The following is an 18,979-nucleotide window of genomic DNA, read 5'->3' as shown; positions in this document are numbered from 1 at the left end:
CTTCTACCATATTTAGACTAATACTTTTCATCTATCAGACCATCTTTTTGTGCTATGGAGCGGTCCTAAGAAGGGCTGTCAGGCTTCCAAGACTACCATTGCACGATGGTTAAAGGACGCCATTGCTTTGGCATACATATGTCACAGGCGTCCAGTACCGGATGGGCTTAAGGCTCATTCCATCAGATCACAGGCGGCTTCTTGGGCAGAGAGTCAGTGTGTGTCGCATCAAGAGATTTGCAGAGCAGCCACTTGGAAATCCTTGCACACATTTGCTAAGCATTACCGTTTGGACGTGCGGGCCCCGGATGTGGATTCCTTTGGCAGCAGTGTGCTTCGCCCGAGACTCTCCAGTTCCCACCCCATTTAGGGCAGCCTGGGTACATCCCAGCGGTCTGGACTGATCCTGGTATGTACAGGGAAAGGAAAATTGGTTCTTACCTGCTAAGTTTTGTTCCTGTAGTACCAAGGATCAGTCCAGACACCCGCCCAGGGGTATAGTGTTCAGGATAGTCCGCTTACTTGTTTTTCTGTTTTCTCTTTGTATTTTCTTTTCGGAGAGTATGAAGACTGAAGATTTTGGATATGGGTTTTTTTTATCCATGCTCTTCTTTATGTGTATAGTTTTGACACAGGGTTTTTTTTTGGTGCAGTTGCACTATTTTGATCTAGTCATTGGCTATTCAACTTACCTCTTCTGCTTTGATATTGATTATGCTGAGGGACAGCACACTGGGTTAGCAGAGGGTGCCTTCAGCTTTTTTCTCTGACTCCATCTGCTGGAAGAGAGAGACAACCAGCGGTCTGGACTGATCCTTGGTACTACAGGAAAGAAAATTAGCAGGTAAGAACCAATTTTCCTTTATCTGTAGTTCAGTGGTAGTGCTAGAGACACAGGCAGAGCTTTACCCTTATGCACCTTAAAGTTTCCTTAGCTCATTTAAATCGCCTTTCTTACTTTAATGCAATTTCTAAATACAGCTTCTTAATGCCACAAGTGGTTTCTACTTTCATAACATTCGGTAGCAGTGCTTGTTAACTTTATATCTGTTTATACTGCTGCAGTGCCATGCCCACCTTTCTGTTTCTCAGAGCAGGCAGTTCACAATTTGGCTAATCAATTAAAGCCCATTCTTTCCTCAAGCTAGTGGTGAAAACTTCCAGGACTCTTTCATAAGCATTAAACACCAAACAATCAACTTAGCTTAATGTCTGTGTTGTCTAGTAGCCTCTGCTTCTGGTTCTGGCTCTGGATCACCTTCAGACTGCTCCATTCTCCTCCGCTCCTCCTGAGAGCTAGCCACTGCCGGGCTCCTGCTGTGCCGCCCTCAGTTCCCTGTCTGCTAGAAGCCTTCACCTTTATACAACTAATAGCCAATCTATGGGCCCAATGCAATAAGACGCACGTTGAAACAGGCGCTCATATTGAGCACCCATTTTCCTAACGCGTGCACAGCCACATCTCCTGTGCGTCCGATGCACTATTTAAATGAACTGCTGCGGTAAAAAGGACATGCTAATGAAGAATTGTGCGTCCCTAGCGCTCAAATGCATGAGGCACCCTCGCTTCAGGTCAGTTTCATCCAATATGCATGAACAATAGCAAGGGACAAAATCGGCCTAGAGTGTATATATTGTTTGTCCAGATTTTTTTTTTTTTTTTTTTTTTTTTACATCAAGCCATTACATTATATCTTTATTCTTAAAGTATTGCAATGATATTAAGTAGGAGGAACCACAGAGGACAGTATTTTTAAAACTTCTCCTGTGCCATTGACTCAAGGATTGACTTAATGCCACCTCTGGGGCTGGAGTTAACTTTGCTGTGTTAAAAAGTGTTCTTTGGGCACACAGCAATTTTCTTCATCAGGGGGTAATAGCTAATTGTTTTTTACAAAGTGATGAGCGCTATTGGCTATGTGTTTGTTTGGGCATGCTTTTTGAATATGCTAATCTCCTTATTGCATCCGGTGCTAGTCGAGCACATCCAAAACGTATGGCCAACCACACACGTAAACCTGTGCATTAGGCTGGGGGTATTTTATGGCATCGGGTCCAAGTGGGCTATTGACCCTACCCAGTGCCTACTCCTCCCACCTGAGACTGTCACTGAGTTAGTGAACAAGGGCTGCAGGGAAATGTAGTTTTCTAGTGCTGCTCTTTTGTAGCTTTTTTTTTTTTTTTTTGGTCTTTCAGGCTACTCAGATCCTAAACAGATGTGTTTTCAATGCTTGAGTCACCAATTCCTGCACAGGGACTAAGATATAACTTGGTGCATCACCACATCAATGAAAATCTAAATACAGACTCTGTGATATTGTATCACAGAGAGTCTGTAAAATGACATCTTAAAGCTGAAATAATATATAGTTGATGTTTTGTATTTATACAGTGGAAATGCCATTCCTCTCAATCCAGCATTCTGCATTGCTCTGTTTCTCATGTTCATCCACCAAAGTCATATTTTTTTTATACTGAGAAGTGCATTTCGGCACTCATGAATTGGCAAGAGGATGATTATAAGGGAATATATGATAGCTGAGTGCCACAATATAGTGGTCTTTACTTACAGGCGATAAAGAGCTTTATCATAGCACTAGAGCATAATAAAATGAAACTGAATGGTTTTCATTTAAAAAATTAAAAAAAAAACATTTTTATTAAGAAATGTAGCACTATAGGTCAAACATGTTCATATTAAACACTTGCTGGCAGCAGTAAATATAATTTCTTGCTTTTACAAACTAATTTGTCCTAAAAAAAAAAAAAAAAGTTGAAACACGAATGTGTTACAACAGCAATTTTCAAATAAAGTCAAAAACCTCAGCAGAGATTAGCTTACAAAAATTCTCCTTTAGTATAACTCCCACTAGCTCTCTCTCTTTGGAAGCTCAAATGATCTCTCTACTTCCTGACTGAATTCGGAGTAAATCAGTCTTAAGAAAAGAAGAATCATTACGGGGCCTTTTCTTTTGCGGTTTCCTCTTCCTTACAGCATAGGTTGAGGTAAGCAGCATAATGCTGAGGAGTAAGCTAGCAGCAGGAAGCTGAGGACATAGGTCAAGTAGTGAAAGAATACATGGAATCTGTTTGAGGTAAGCTTCCAGTATTCTGAGAAACTTCGAAGTAGAGCCTTAGCTCATGGAAATTCTCCTTTAGCGTAACTTAGTCAATTTTTGGAAGTATAAACACCACAGCATTTTAAACTCGCAGGAAAGTCCACCTGGTTTTTAGTATTATTGGCTTAATTCTTGAAAAATCCACAGTAAAATACAGTGCTTGCAGAACTTTTGTCTCAGGTTTAGTGCCTGCAATTGCCATCTTTTTTTCTTGTCTAAATTGCTCTGTCATTCCTGTATGCAGGTCATCGCCTTAACCTTGGGAAATAAGCCTACTGTGACAAACCCTTTCCCAGCAGTCGAGCCTGCAGTTGTGAAGTTCATCTGTGCTCCACCCTCACGGCTGACATTGATGCCAGTCTACGCAAACCCACAGTTAGATCTTTCCTGCCCTTTGCTGCAGCAAAATAAGCAAGTGGTAAGCCTGAGAGGACATTAGTAAAGAAGCTAAATATATGGAGGTTGATATTCAAAAACCATTTAGACTGAAAAGTTATCTGTCTAAATGGCTAACCGGTGATATTAAAAACCATATGCAGCTAAATTCTAGCAGACGGGAAGCGTTTTGGGGAGGAGTGGAGTTAGCTGCGTAATGTTATGCGGAAAAACATATCCAGCTAACTAGCCGAGCTGCTCAGCAGCTGAATATAGGCCTCACGGAAGTTAAATATAAGCTGAAAAGATTGTGTGGGAGACTGCTTCATAAAAAATTATTAACATTGTTTTCTTATTAGAGAGAGTGTTCTTGTCAATCTCTTTGCCCTTAAATTACACAAACATTTTATTTGATTTGCCACAGAGTACAGTAAATATTCCACTGCATTATGTTTACATAACAATTTTTCCAGCCCAGCGCACACATGCTCAGAATAGCCTGTTGTAGCAGTACAAAGTTGTTTTTGGGGCCAGGTTGTGGCTCACTTGAGGCGCTGTGCACTGCCATGTGGAAGGACTTAAGTTTGATTGCTTAGCAGGTCTTCTGGTTCCCAGTTTGGCTGGAGCTGCGGTTGTTGTGGAGGCAGCGTTTACAGCCCCTACGAGGAGGGAAGCCCCAGTCATCACGCAACAAGGAATCTGTAAGAATCGGTGTATTGCCAAGATTGTACATTCCAAGAGGAAGGCAGTATAAATCTTATAGATTATACATATACAACTGCTATTGAAGGCCTTCAAGCATACCTAACAGCATTAACAGATCCTAATACTCAAAAAGTGCTGTAATATGGAAGTAAACAGCTGGAATCAGTTTCCATCCTTAAGCTGAGATGATCGTTTCGATGGGTGGAAGGAATGAGTGAGAATTTGCGAGGACACAGATGGAAAGAGGCAATGGACTTGTTTTTTTAATTTGAATTCCGCTACTTTCAACTTTTACTGACCTGAGTAGGTTATAGTAAAACATTCATTTTAAATAAATATACATCTCGCATAATAACAGTCATTGACAGAAAATAACAGAAATATGAAATAATAAAACTGTTTCAATCTAAAAACAAGATTAGCCCCTATTTATAGCAATTTACTATTCTAATCATACACTACAAGAAAAAAAACTAGAATTTGACCAGCTGAGAAGGAAAATCAATTGGCAAAAGCATAAATATAGTGGGGAATACAAGAGAGTTGCTTCAGAAACCCCACATGATTAAAATCTGACTCAGGCATGGTTGAGGAGATGTGAGCTTAGATCTGAAGATGAGAGATTTCTAATTGCATCACAGTATAGTGGATTACGGACAAGATGAATCACAGCTAGCATAGAAATCAGATAAATGCAGATTCTTTAAGACAGAACGAGAAATGGGTACATACCATACTGCTGGAATATTGAGTGTTGATGTCAGAAGGCCTGTATACAGAAAGGGATAATATCCATTGAAATTTTATAAACTAACATCACTGTATCAGAAAAGCAATGGGATTACGACCCTAAGAGGATTGTAGAGATTTAAGAAGTTATGATCACCTGGGATATTCCCATTCCAACAGATAAAAATCATGATGCAAGAAAACCTGATATTTTGGTAAAAGAGAAAAGCACAAGAACAGCATTGCTGATAGAAATGTCAGTACCAAGCCATTATTCTCTGGATCATATGGACAGAGAAAGAGAAGATCTTCAAGTATCAAATGATGCAGTCAGAGACCAAGAAAATGTGGCAGCATGATACAGAAATGGTTCCAATTGTATTGGGTGTCACTGTTCTGAAGAACTTCCATGCACATCTAGACATGTTGCCTGTGCATCTAACACCTTATGAACTCCAGAAGGAAGTCTCTTTTTTGCACAATGCAAATGTTCAAAAGGGCATTAACAGTAATTTGAGAGATTGAGATCATTTTTATTTATTTTATTTATTTAAGGTTTTTATATACCGGCAATCATGACAACATATCTTGCTGGTTTACATAAAACAGGGGTGCAGTATATACATCAAACTGGAACTGTGTGTCAGAAGGTGCAGTTACATATAACAGGGGTAGCAGAACTGGGAGAAGGAGGAAGAGAAAGGATAGAATAGTAGCGGTTAAACAATATACAAATTAAGTGCTATATACAATGCATGGTTGAAGGCTGGTAGTTTTGAGGAGGTGATAGACATACTAGACATACTCCGATTTATGTATGAGGTTCATTCCTATCAAGGTATGTGCAAAACCAACCTATTGGAGACATTACCCCAAACAACACCTACTGGCTGTATTTCGAGTCAGAGATTGCAGGGTCCCAGGAGGAGTCCTGGTGCATGGGCCCCAGCCAAGGACTGTCGCTGGAATGACTTGATTAAAGTAAGTTGAAAAGGGAAAAATCCACAGTTAGTTAATGTTAAGGCTCATGGTACCTGATCCTATCCCTTTCCTGACTGAGCTAGAAATCCAAAGGAGCAGGAAAACACTGCTGAGTTTAAAAAAAACAAAACAAAAAAACACAACTTGGAGGGTCCCATGTTGCGGTGATATTTATGTTGCTTCAGACAAGCAGGCTGATCCAATACAACGTGCCTAGCTTAGCGTACTGTTTAAACCGCGGTTGCACGCAGGTTTTGGATGCGCCTCCACAACCCCTTATTCCATAAGGGAATTAGCGTGTCCAAAACATGTAACCAACCGCCCCCCCCCCCCCCCCCCCGTGAAACTAATAGTGCTCATCACATGCAAATGCATGTTGATGAGGCTATTAACTATTCCCCCCAGATCAAAAAAAAAAATTGTGCGCCCGACCTGCACATGTTTATGCTCAGAAAACTGTACAGAAAAGCAGAAAATACTGCTTTTCTGTACTTTTTCTTAATATAGTGGCAATATTAAGTTGGAGGATCTAAAAGATTTAAATAAATAAATAAATAAATAAATAAATGAATGAATGAAAAAGTGTGCCGGCGGTCAGGTTAGGAAAAGGGACGCTCAACAAGCATCCATTTTCCTAACCCTTGGCTGTGCACAGGTTAGGAAAATGGCCGCTTGTAAAATTGAGCGTCCGTTTTCCTAACCCGCTGACAGCCACCTCAACTGGGCACCCGCTGCCAAGGAGGCACTAGGGGCGCACGTTTGTCCCTAATGCCTCTTGGCAGCGTGACTCCTCATTTAAATATTCTATCGCGTGCCCAGGAGAGGTGGCTGGGCGCACATTATGAAAGCAGGCTCTCAACACGGAGTGCTTGTTTTCCGTTAGGCTTTATTAAATTGGCCTGAAGTTTTTTTGTTTTTTTTGCAGATAATGATATATTTTTAACTCTCTTAATATATGGACAGATTTGTAGTTAAACCGGATCAAGAGATATTGACCAAAATCACAAAAAAGACCAGGAAAAACCCAAGCCAGCAGATTCCAAAATGACTGACCATAAAGATGCACTGGTAATAGGAGCTCTGGAAGAAGCCAGGATCACAACTCTGACAAAGCCCGTGGATGCTAATCAGTGGTTGGCAAACATTGGGGTTCATTCATCAAATCACGTTAGGTTTTATCACAGGCATTAGAGCCCTAATGCCTGCGATAGCGCTATAACATATGTGATGATATATCGCGGGATGCTTATGCAAATTTTAAAAATTACAACTGGAAGGAGTTTGGGTGGAGTAAATGAAAATGAGGGGTGCTTAACGCTCCGTGCAAAAGCATGTCACATGCTATCACATGATTTAATGCTGGAAATAACTACAAATATTTTCCTGGTTTTATCCTGTGCGTTATGGCCAAGATGGGATTATCCCATTTCAGGTGGGGGAGGGGAGAGGGGAGGAGAGAGAGCGCCTTTGGGGGAGGCACACATTTTAGTCAACCTAGCTTGATAGCTGCTAGATAGAGAGTGCATCAAGTTAGGTTGAGAGTACATTGTACAATTCTCATCTTTGTGTACCTTTCATCACTCCAAACCACATTAAATCTTCACGGATATCTACTGTGCTGTTCGTACCTCTGCATGTAAAACTGCCCACCAAAACCTCACCCCAAGTTGCTAGTGGCCCCTTTTACAGTGGTTTAAATAGTTTACTTATATACAGAGTCCCTTTCCCTCTCCCTCTCTAGCAGTAGCCCAAAATCAGGAGACTTACCCTCACCATGCCCCGTTTCTTTTTATTGTGGGCGTTATTCTTGCAAAATTTATAGTTAAATGATGAATCTAGGCCATTGTTAGCCCAATAGGCTTTCTTTGGGTTGATCCTGATGTAACTTACAGTAGGATCCAGTTATCTTCTGAACACCTTCAGGAGTGTGTTTTTTACTTTTTATTTTAATTTTGGGACTAGAATTCTCTTATGAACATTACTTTTGATCTGGGAGTGGTACCCATATGTTCTGTTAGTGACTCTGACACTCTGAGAGCATTGTTTTTTTGAGTTGGAGTTGGGAAGGAAAGGGGCATGGAAGGGGATTAAGGGTGGGATGGGGAGGGAATGTGGGTAGAATTGCAGTTTAGTGCTGAGGAATATCTATGGACTGTGCTTCATTGTTTAAAGTTAGTGCTGCTTTTTTGGGGGAAATGTGGCTCAAGCTGGGACAAAGCAATTCCTCTATTATAGCGGATTCAGGTCTGTGCTTTGAAACTGATTTTCATTGTTTATGATTAAGCTTAATTATATATCTTGGAATGCTGCTGGGCTCGGCACCCCTGTAAAAAGAGAAGGTCTTAAGTCATTTAGCTAGATTAAAATGTAATGTGACATTTTTATAGGAAACCCATCTGTCTACAGAGGAACATCTAAAACTGAAAAGGAAATTGGTTTCACAAGTACATTTTGCTGTGGGTTATACTATGAGCAGGGGTGTAGTGATTTTTAATACATAAATCCCTCATAGATACAGATGGTAGATTTATTTTATTGGAATATTTATTTGGTAAATCTGTTTTGGTTTCTGCTTATGCTCCATATCCATATGATTGCAGTGTTTTTACTAGATTGATATCACAGATTACATCACTGGTAAATTTTCTTATAGTCAGGCCGATACAGTAAGGAGCGGTAGGAAGAGCTGCGTTAGTGCCGGGCACACCCGCAGTTGCCGCACGCACAGTCCAGCTCACCTACCGCTCGATACTGTATGTAAATAGCTTGCAAATGCAAGCTGCGTCTAAGAAGCGTCCATGAAGCGTTAGGCCCGCGCAACCCATTTTACTGAATAGAGTGCTATACAGTATCTTGGGTGCACTGGCCTAATGCTTCACGGACACGCTGGTATCTGTCATTTCAAATGTCATTTCAAATGACATTTGAAATGACAGGTACCAGGAAGTGGATGGTTCTCCTATGCTCGGGATTGCCAGTCCTCTCTCCCCTCCTCCCGAAGCAAGCAACGAAAGGGGAAAAAATCGAAAAAACCAAAAAAAAAAATCGAAAAAGCGGAAAAAAAAAAGTTGCAAGAGAGAGAGGGGAGAGAGGATGGGCAATCCTACGCTCGGGATTGCCAGTCCTCTCTCCCCTCCTCCCGAAGCAAGGCGCGAAAAGCAGCCTTACTTCGGGAGGAGGGGAGAGAGGACTGGCAGTGTAAATCAACGAAGCGACTTACTTTTTTTGCAGCCCCCCTCCGGAGACGGACATCGGCGACGACGGACGCGGCTCCCCTGCCTCCAGCTGCCCGCGAAGATGGACGCATCGCACGGGCGAGCGGCCCAATTGCATGCACAGGGGCCGCTTTCGCCCGTGCGATGCGTCCATCTTCGCGGGCAGCTGGAGGCAGGGGAGCCGCGTCCGTCGTCGCCGATGTCAGTCTCCGGAGGGGGGCTGCAAAAAAAGTAAGTTGCTTCGTTGATTTACACTGCCAGTCCTCTCTCCCCTCCTCCCGAAGTAAGGCTGCTTTTCGCGCCTTGCTTCGGGAGGAGGGGAGAGAGGACTGGCAATCCCGAGCGTAGGATTGCCCGTCCTCTCTCCCCTCTCTCTCTTGCAACTTTTTTTTTTTTCGCTTTTTTCCGCTTTCGTTGCTTCGGGAGGAGGGAAGAGGACTGGGGCTGCTCCGGAGACCAGCACCCATGGATGCGGCCAGGGCAGGTGAGCGGGGACTGGGGGAAAGTTTGCCGCCTACCCTTACCCCTGCCTCTAAAGCAGGGGTAAGGGTAGGTGGTAAGTTAGCAGGTTAAACGCGCGGCAAAACGGCAGGGTAAAAAAGCGATAGTCGGGGCACGCGTTACTGTATGGGAGGGAATAGCTAATTCGATCTTTTACATGTAATATACATGCCGCGGGCAGAAGGGGTTACCCGGTGATTTAAGGACGCGATAAGAGTAGGTTAAAGGGGATAGTGTATCGCGGGTTGGACTAACGCGGCCGAAAAGTGTGTAGAAAATGGGTTAGGAGCAGGGTAACCATGGCCGCACTTTACTGTATTGACCTGAGTGTTAGGTGGTGATTTAAGCGATATAGTAGGTTCTGTTATGTATACATCTCCTAAGGGATCAGTGGCGGAGATGCAGCCTCACAGTGGTGGTAATTTTCTCTGTGAAAGACTAACCTTGTTAGATGTCTGGAGGATGTTAAATCCATCCTTTTGTGGTTATACACATAGTGCCAGTGCTCATGATACCCAAACACTTCTCAATTACCTTTTAATGTCTGATAAATTGTTTGGAGTCACAGAGAAGGCTTATGTTGAAGAAAATCTAGTAACCTCTGATCACTACTCAGTTACATGTCATGTACATAAGTCAGCTGTGTCTCCTAGACACATGGTTTGGCATATGCTTCCGAACTGAATCTTGATAAGAAATTTCCAGAATATTTGGTTGAAAGCTGGGAAGAATATGAGATGTCTAATAGAATACATAAAGATAACCCTGTCTTGTATTTGGAAGCTGCCAAGGTGGTTCTCGGAGGCAAAATTATTAGTTTTACTATTGCAAAAAAGAAACAGCTTGATGCATACATTTTAGCCATAGATAGACAATTGCAGAGCTGTAAGCTGCAGCTTCTTGACTATCCTTGTCTGGATATCAAACAAACGTATCTGCAGTTGCAGCAAGCTTTGAATGACCAGATTCATGCCAGAGCTGGACAGTCTTTACAGTCCTTGCAACATAAATGTTATTTATATGGTAACAAGTCCAATAACATTTTGGCTAAAGTGCATACTGGCTTCAAATTTATATCTGTGATTTCGACTCCATTGATTAAGCAGCATAATACCTCACCAGATACTTTCAGAGTTTTCAAATAATATTATGGTATTCTTTATGCTGTTGATTTGGAGAGTATTGCTAGTATAATCCCCTTTTTTTAAAAAATTAAATTCTTCCCTCTCCCTAACTGATCTTGAAAAATGTGGTGATCCTATCATGTGGGAAAATCCAAGCAGTCATTAATACCCTTCCCAATTTCAAAACTCCAGGCCCTTATCACCTGGATGTTCATTTCTATGGGGGTCAATATTCTAAATATAGCCAGATATCTAAGTTAGCCAGATAGACTTATTTAGATTGGATATTCAGCTGCATAGCCATGCAGCCATATATCCTCGGACTTGGTGCTACTTAGCTGGATATGTCATATCCAAGTTTAGATGTGTTCTTGAGCTCATCTAAGCTAGATGGATATGACTTATCTGGCTAAGGCCTGGATTTTCTTATTGCGCACAGCGTAATGAATCCCGCGGTAATGGGGGCGAAGCGGGGGGTGGGCCTGCGAAAGCCGGCAGCGTTCGCACCACCGCGATGTTATCGCTGCCGGCTTTCGAACCCAGTAGCGCCACCGTGAAAGGTGATGCTATTGGGTGCGCTACTGCGGCGACAATGGGTCTTACCTTATCGCCGTCAGAGAAGTTACTGCTGCGTCCGCCCCAACTTCTCTTCCGGTCCTGACTCCACCCCTATTAAGCTATCGCACGTGAAAAGGGACTTTTCACGTGCGATACGATTAGAAAATAATCCCTTAAGTCTCAATATTGCTACTTAGCCATATAACTTATCTGGCTATTTGGATAAGTGACTTATCTGGCTAAGTGGCAGCTGCTGAATATCCAGCTAAGTCTGATTTATCAGGCTAAGTGCAGTTTGAATAGGAGATTGCACAACTAAGGCCTTGCAATGATTTTTTGAGGCTATGTCTGCTGTGGGTCAGGTGCCTGATACTGTGTGCAATGCTTTTATCATTGTACTTCCCAAACTGAGTAGAGACCTTTTATTGACAAGTTCATATAGGCCCATATCCCTGTTGAATTAAGATATAAAAATCTATGCCAGTGTACTTGCTCATAGACTGAGATATGTGATGCCCAAATTGATTTTACCTGATCAGGCAAGCTTTGTGTAGGGAAAGTGTTCAAGTGTGAATGTGTGTAAGATCTTGGCTGCTCTGGAAAAAGGTCATCTTGGTAAAATCCTTGAACCTGTGGTGGTAGGCTTTGATGCTGAAAAAGCATTTGACAGAGTATTGTGGAAGTTTGTCAGATTTACTTTAGTACAGTTTGGTTTTCAGGGGAATATATATAATGACATTAGTGTCTTATACTCCAACCCTAGTGCTCAAATTTTCACCAGTGGCTTCTTGTCAGGTCCCCATATGTTGTCCAGGGGTAGGCAAGTTGCCATCCTTATTATTCATATTGACATTGGAACTCTTAGTACACATACTAGCAATTAAAGAAAAGGTCTTGGGTATGGCAGTGGGACCCAAACTGTTAATGATCTTTTTATTTGCAAATGTCACTTTGTTACCTAATGAAAAAAGATCATTTCTTTTTGTGTTAAATTTTTTTCTGGCCTATGGAAACTTCTCTGAATTTAGAGAAATCTGAAGCCTTAGATGTTTTAGGCACTTTGAAGCAAAGATGGCCAGATTTTCTATTACATTGGGCAGGAGACACTATTCAATATTTGGGCTTATATTTTCATAAAAACCTTAAATTATGATATACTAAGAATGTGACACTGATTATTACCATTTTTGAAATAAACTGGATAGTTGGCAAGCTTTCCCAGTCTCCTTGCAAGGCTGGATAGCATTAATCCAGATGTTTTGAACTCCCAAATTGCTTTATATCTTGCAGATGCTTCCAGTATCTTATACCAAAAATATGTTAAACAATTAAATTGATTATGTAATCATTTTATCTGGCAAGGGAAGAATGCTAGGATATCTTTTAAAACTTTGATGGTGCCTAAAGTGGAAAGAGATTGCAGTTTCCCCAACTTCATGTTTTATGAAATGCTGTGTTGTCTGCTTAGACCTTTGGGAGGTTGGTTATTGGATTCCAGTCTATACATAGGCTTGGCTTTTGAGCAATATTTGTCTTATTCTCTTAGCCTTAGATATGTTTTACGTGCAAAGCATGAGGAACTACTGGGAGATCTTCAATCATCTCACATCTATGTGTAAGGCCTGGCTGTCCCTGCGTACCATGCTTAAGCTTTCTGTTTCAGTTTCTCCATATTTGCTTCTGGTTGGGAATCCTAGGTTATGCCAGGGAACATGCATGTGACATATTACTATCTGCTAATGTCCCTCAGGTATGTTCTTTTGCAATGCAAGGAGACTTTCGGGTTCAATAATAAAGATTTATTTCTTTATTTGCAGATTAGGCATTACATACAGACCATTCCACCATATTGTTGGAAAAGCTTGAAATTATATCCACATCCTTTAAAATGTTGGTACAACTTTATAAGAAGAATAGGGGATCATTGTCTAATATTTACAAATTTTTACATGCCCAGTCTACTTATTCTTTATTGACAGTATTGGCTGTTGTATGGAGCAAGGATCTAGCACTCTCTCTCTTGAAGACCACATAAGTTTTAGTATTTTGTTGAACAATCTTTGTACAGAAAATGTGGTTTTGTGGGAATTACAGTATCGCATATTGCACGGAATTATTTTCTCTCCTTATTGTGCTTTCTGGATGGAGAAAATTACTTCTAGTAATTGTTTGACATGTGCCCATCCCCCATGCCACATTGCTACATTGTCTCTGGGATTATCTACTTATAGAGACATTTTGGCATAACATTACTGGGGAACTGATGCGTATGACTGAAAGGAAGATACTTTTTACCGTAGCTTTCTGTCTCTTGAGATATTTGTCTGACAATATCTTCATGAGCTGTTGTCATGGATTATTTTTGTTGAAAGCTTGACTTATAGCCAAATGGTGTATCTAATTAAATGGTTAGACGATTCACCTCCTGAGGTTCCTATGTGGAGAAGCAAACTATTGGCCATGATTTTTATGGAATTTCATACTGTTCTATTGTATTCATTGAAAAAGAAGACGACTTTCTAGGGTATTTGGGAGCCTTTCATGAGTGAACAATGGAAAATGCGATCTATTGACCTTTTATGCTTAGACTACATTCCATTCCCTATGTTTAATGAGCTAGTATCAAGCTAGTGCTAGATGCTTTGTTTGTTAGACATGCTGACCCGATGATGTTTGCTGTCATTCTTCCTTGTACTTTAGGCATAGTACTCATACTGTATGTAGTGTTTTTTTTCTGGGAGTTGGAAATGTAAGGATTGAAAATCTTATTTCAATTGTTTGTTATTGGTATTACTTTTAATAAAAATAATTACACACAAAAAAATAACTTGTTTCAGCAGATTTACATCGTCTTTTGTATTGTAAAAAAAATGTAAGTGGAGCAGATTAGAAATAATTTTCTAACCACATAGGGCCTGATTCATCCCATAGACACAGGATGAGAAAAAAACTTTACTAAATCAGACCCTTGCTATTGTTTATTATAGCAACTGAGATTCTTAAACTCATAAGCTGCTAGTTCGTCCTATGTATCACCAACTTAATAACTTGACACCCTTTTCTAGAAGCTAATTTCTCTTTTTATATACATTGATAAAATGAAATGCCAGAGTATAATTGATACTTGAAATATTTCTTCTCATAGAGGATGGGTTTAATCAACATTACATTTTTATGGAATAATATAAAGGGAAATATGTAGAATATGAATTAAGACATGAATAATTTCAATAAGAAACTTTAGGTATTCAATATTGTACAGCAGCATATCCTAGGATTGAGCTATAGTTATTATAAATTATCCCAATGTCTCTTTGCAGGTGCCAGTTTCAAATTACCGTGACCCAGTATTGGATCTAGTTGCTTATGATCGTCAAGGACGTAAATTTGATAATTTCAGTTCCCTTGCTATTAAGTGGGAATCCACAAAAACAACCTTGGCCAGTATTGAGGCCATCAACCCAATGGAGCTAACTCTGAAAGCTGATGGGAACGAACAGAAGAAAATGCATGGTAAGGATCAGCAGTACTGGTGATAAGTGGCTTTCATACACTGTAGCATCTTTTGTCTAACTAGACTCTCAGGGCCCAATATTGAAAGCACGTTTAGCACTGGATAGCCAGATAAGTAGGATGTATCTGACTATCTAGCAGTTCGCTGAAAATCACCAATCTCTAGATAGTTGTATAAGTGACTTATCTGGCTATCTTTTAGCCAGCTAATTTGTGGGTGGACAGTGGGTGGATCTGGGCAGCACTAAGTATCCAGTTAACTTAACCAAATAAGTAGCGATATTCATTCTTTTCGGGTTAAGTTAATCGGATAAGTTAGATCAGCCATAGAGCTGATCTAACTTAGATGGATTTAACTTATCAGGCTAATTAGTGCATGCCGCTGAATATCCTTTGTAACTTGGCCAGATAAGTCATAACCGGCTAAGTTACTTAGCTGGCCAGCACTGAATATCGGGTTCTATGTTTACTGCAAACCAATATACTCTTAAAGTAAATTTTCAGTCACAATTGATTATTTTTCCTAAAGATACATATATACACACACACGTGTATGTATTTTACTGTATATACTTAGTTTAAATGTTAAAAGTGGTCTTCAGAGATTCTCCTCATTGGCTCAATTTCTGCTTTATTTCAGGTTTGCAGATTGTTTCAGTTCACCGTGAGTCAGGAACTGCTGCTATTACTGCCACTGCCACTAAATACCTGCAGTCGCATCTCAGTGCGGCTAATGTGAGAACACCGGTATGCTCCTGATTCAGCCTGTAAAAAAAACCATGCTATAAAGGCATACTGTTGCACATTTGCAGTATTTGCTGCATCATGTTGAGTAGTAACAATCCATGTATACCTATAGTACTAGTACCACCTGTCCTTAGGATCATTATGTTTTCCCATAAAATAATGCAAAAGTTAGCAAACAATATAGGTACTATACATATGGATGTGTACTTGTATTTGGCACTTAACCTCTTTGACTGGCTTCAAAAATTTTAAACTAGATTTTGTTTGCTTTTTAGTTAACAAGGTCCTAATGCTCCTTGAGCAAAGCAAGAGGGTAATGGAGACAGAAGAGAGCTGTATGCACTCTCATTAACAATTATGGCTTGTGCTCCTAGTGGTCTGCTTTTCTGAGTTTCATAACCAGTGTGCCTGGTTATTGATCATTCTGTAGTCCTTTTCATGTCCTAGCAGTCAGACCTGTGACTTAGGTGTAGGTTTTGGGACAAGGACTTATTGTTGTATTTATTTATTGTTGTTTGATTTATATTCTGCTTTTCAGGCACTTCAGAGCGGATTATGTTCAGGTACTGTGGTACTTGTGTTTGCTTCAGCATACAATGCAGTTAAATAGCTGCTTGATAGGTGGATCCCTTAAGGGATTTGACCCCTCTTATTTTTCCAATAAAATACTTAAGTGTTGTGATTATTATCATTTTTATAGTGCTACTGGACATATGCAGCGCTCTGCAGTGGTGATAAGTATTCAGGTACAATAAGTCCCTGCCCTGACATGCTTGCAATCTAAGTGGCAATGGGAGATAGTGGCTTACCCTAAGTCACATGGAGAGTTAATGGGAAAAGTGGGATTTGAACCCTGATTTCCCTGTCCCATAGCCCATTGCTCTAACACTCTTCTATAATACATTTTCAAAATGTCTCCCTCCCATGTATAGCCCTGTTTTATGTGGCTGGGCTTGAATTGCTTCCAGGTTTGCATACGTTTTTAGAGTGCAGTTTTCAAAGTCATTTATATGGTAAAAGGCCTGTCTGAAACTGTACCCACTGTATTTGTACCTAAGGCAGTTTTCCCAGGCAAAGTACACACAAGGTTTGTACCTGTGGACTCTGTACCTGGGCGGGATATTTTAAAACAGACCCCTTAGCTTCCAAGCAAATTTCAAGAATTCAGTTCTGTTAGTTTTAACTTGCTGGTAGGGAAAATGCTAACCTTATTATAGTATTCAGAAATTGCACCCTCACTAAATGATGGCTGTTCCCAAGGACTTTTACCTCCTAGCAGTAATAGAAATGTGAAGCAAATAGATCTGTCACATTCTAGTGCAATTTAATGCTAAAACATTTCCATCTTGGGTAATTCAAGCAAATCAAATAAAAGTATCTTTTAATGGTCTAGTTTTTCCCACTGTGAGGACAAGCCGTTGACTAGGCACATTTTTATAACTCTGTTGCCTGCTGTTCATCATGGAAAGGGTGTCAGTGTGAACACAGTGCTACTGCTTTGAAGCTTTTCTAGTGTAGGAATCAAACGCTCCCACACACTGAAGGTTGAACAAGAGAATAGGTTTCACCCTGCCATGCAAAAGGGGTATCATTGAGATCCTTTCCACCTGGTTATTTCCAACAGATTACTATCTCTTGCCCATCAATAGAACACACTCTGTTCCTCTGCTTTTTCCCATATTAGCACAACTCTGGCCTGATAAGGCAATTTTGTTCCCAAATGGGATCAATATCATTGTCTGGCTGACATCAGCTCTCCCATTCTTTTCAGCATTGGGAACCTCTTGTCTGTTTTTTGTTTTTTTTTCTCTCTCATTGCTATTAGCAAAAGTTTGCAAGATCTTACACTTACATTCACAGTTTCTTTAGCAGAATCTATACAGGATTTCTGAACTGAATCTCTTCTGTGATTTTCCATTCACATATAGGCCGATATAGAAAACCCTGCGGGAGAGCCGGTGAGCGACCGCTTTCCCGACGCGCGCCCTGGCCACTCTCCTGGGTGCGCGATTCAGAAAAAAAATATATTCAAATGAGGGCCCGTGGTAAAAGGAGGCGCTAGGGACACTAGCGCGTCCCCAGTGCCTCTTTTTTGACAGAAGCGGCGGCTTCAGCGGGTTTGACAGCCGACGCTCAATTTTACCGGCATCAGTTCTCGAACCCGCTGACAGCCACGGATTCGGAAAACAGTCGCTGGCAAAATTTTTTTTTTACTTTTGGGGCCTCCGGCTTAATATATCGCTATTGGCATGTTGTGAATGCGGCCTTGACAGGCCTTGCATTCTGTTGTGAGAGCTGTTTTAGTGTGCCCTTGGGCCTCAGCCCGACCCAGGCGAACCCAGGACCGGCCTGAGGGTTGATGGCGTATTCCAGCATGGCTGGCGGGCTGACCCTCTGCCAGGCCTGCAGGCTCCCAAGGCCAACATCCGAGGATGTTGGAAGTTGAATGGTCCTCCAACCATTCCGAGCCCTTTTGGACCTGCTGCGAACAGCATGGAGCAGCAGGCCTGGCCTGAGGTAGAGGGCTGTCGAGGACCTTGACACGAAGACAGGACAATGGTAGATATATACAGTAACAGGGCTCAGGTACTGGAACCAGACAGAAGCTGCAGCAAGACTCAGGTACAGGAACTGCAGCAGGACTTGGGAATGAAGACACCAGAAACTGTAGCAAGAGTACGAAGACATCAGGAACTGTAACAAGACTCTGGTACGAAGACATCACAGAAGACACTTGGGCGGAAGGACAGTTGCACAGTCTCTCAGGGCGCCCTACTCAGTCCACCCGCGGGACTGAGTTGCGGACCACCCTGTCCCACTGCGCACCCTACACAGCCCGAAAGCTGGTCGCGGACCACGAGGAGAGCGGGACATGCGCAGGGAAGATCCAGGCGAAGAGGAACTCCGATGTCGGGACCAATGGCATCCGAAGCTCCGACGGCTGGTGGGAACAGAAGCTCCAAGCACAGGGACGAATCCCACCTGTTGGCCACTCCTAGGCCCAACAGGTCAGAAGGCCAGGAGCACAAACGAAGACGCAGGGAAGAACATCCGGGAAGGCAGAAACATCAGGTCGTAGAGGAACATGGCAGAAGATCAGGGCAGGTACATCAGGATACCTGGACGGGACATCTGGACGGACATGTAGACAGGAACCTCAGGCACGAAGACAAGACGAAAGAACAGGTACTGAACAGGAACTCCATGGAGAAGACAGGAAGGCCTGATGGAGCTCTGGCAGGCAGGAGCCTCAGAAGGGTGACACACCGATGCAAGGTGAAGAACAGACTGAAGTTGAAGTCCTTTATAGGGCAGAAGCAGGAAGTCCACTCCCTAGGTGGGGCCAGCACACTTCCTGTGCCTGGCCCCTTAAATCAGGCAGAGAGACGCGCGCTGGCGCCTAGAGGAAGCA

At 41.8% G+C, this 18,979-nt stretch overlaps 1 protein-coding gene across 1 annotated transcript in view; it reads left to right on the top strand.

Annotated features, from left to right (window-relative positions):
- NUP210 (nucleoporin 210) overlaps positions 1-18,979 on the top strand; it is a 307,403-nt gene that overhangs the window by 141,748 nt on the left and 146,676 nt on the right. The window contains 3 exon segments of the mRNA XM_029600827.1: positions 3,364-3,537; positions 14,628-14,820; positions 15,461-15,567. Coding sequence (XP_029456687.1) covers positions 3,364-3,537; positions 14,628-14,820; positions 15,461-15,567 — 474 coding nt within the window.

Source organism: Rhinatrema bivittatum, chromosome 4 (assembly GCF_901001135.1).
Source record: "Rhinatrema bivittatum chromosome 4, aRhiBiv1.1, whole genome shotgun sequence".
Classification (NCBI taxonomy): domain Eukaryota; kingdom Metazoa; phylum Chordata; class Amphibia; order Gymnophiona; family Rhinatrematidae; genus Rhinatrema; species Rhinatrema bivittatum.
The sequence above is the reverse complement of the archived record's forward strand: the minus strand, read 5'-3'. Positions and strand labels throughout refer to the sequence as shown.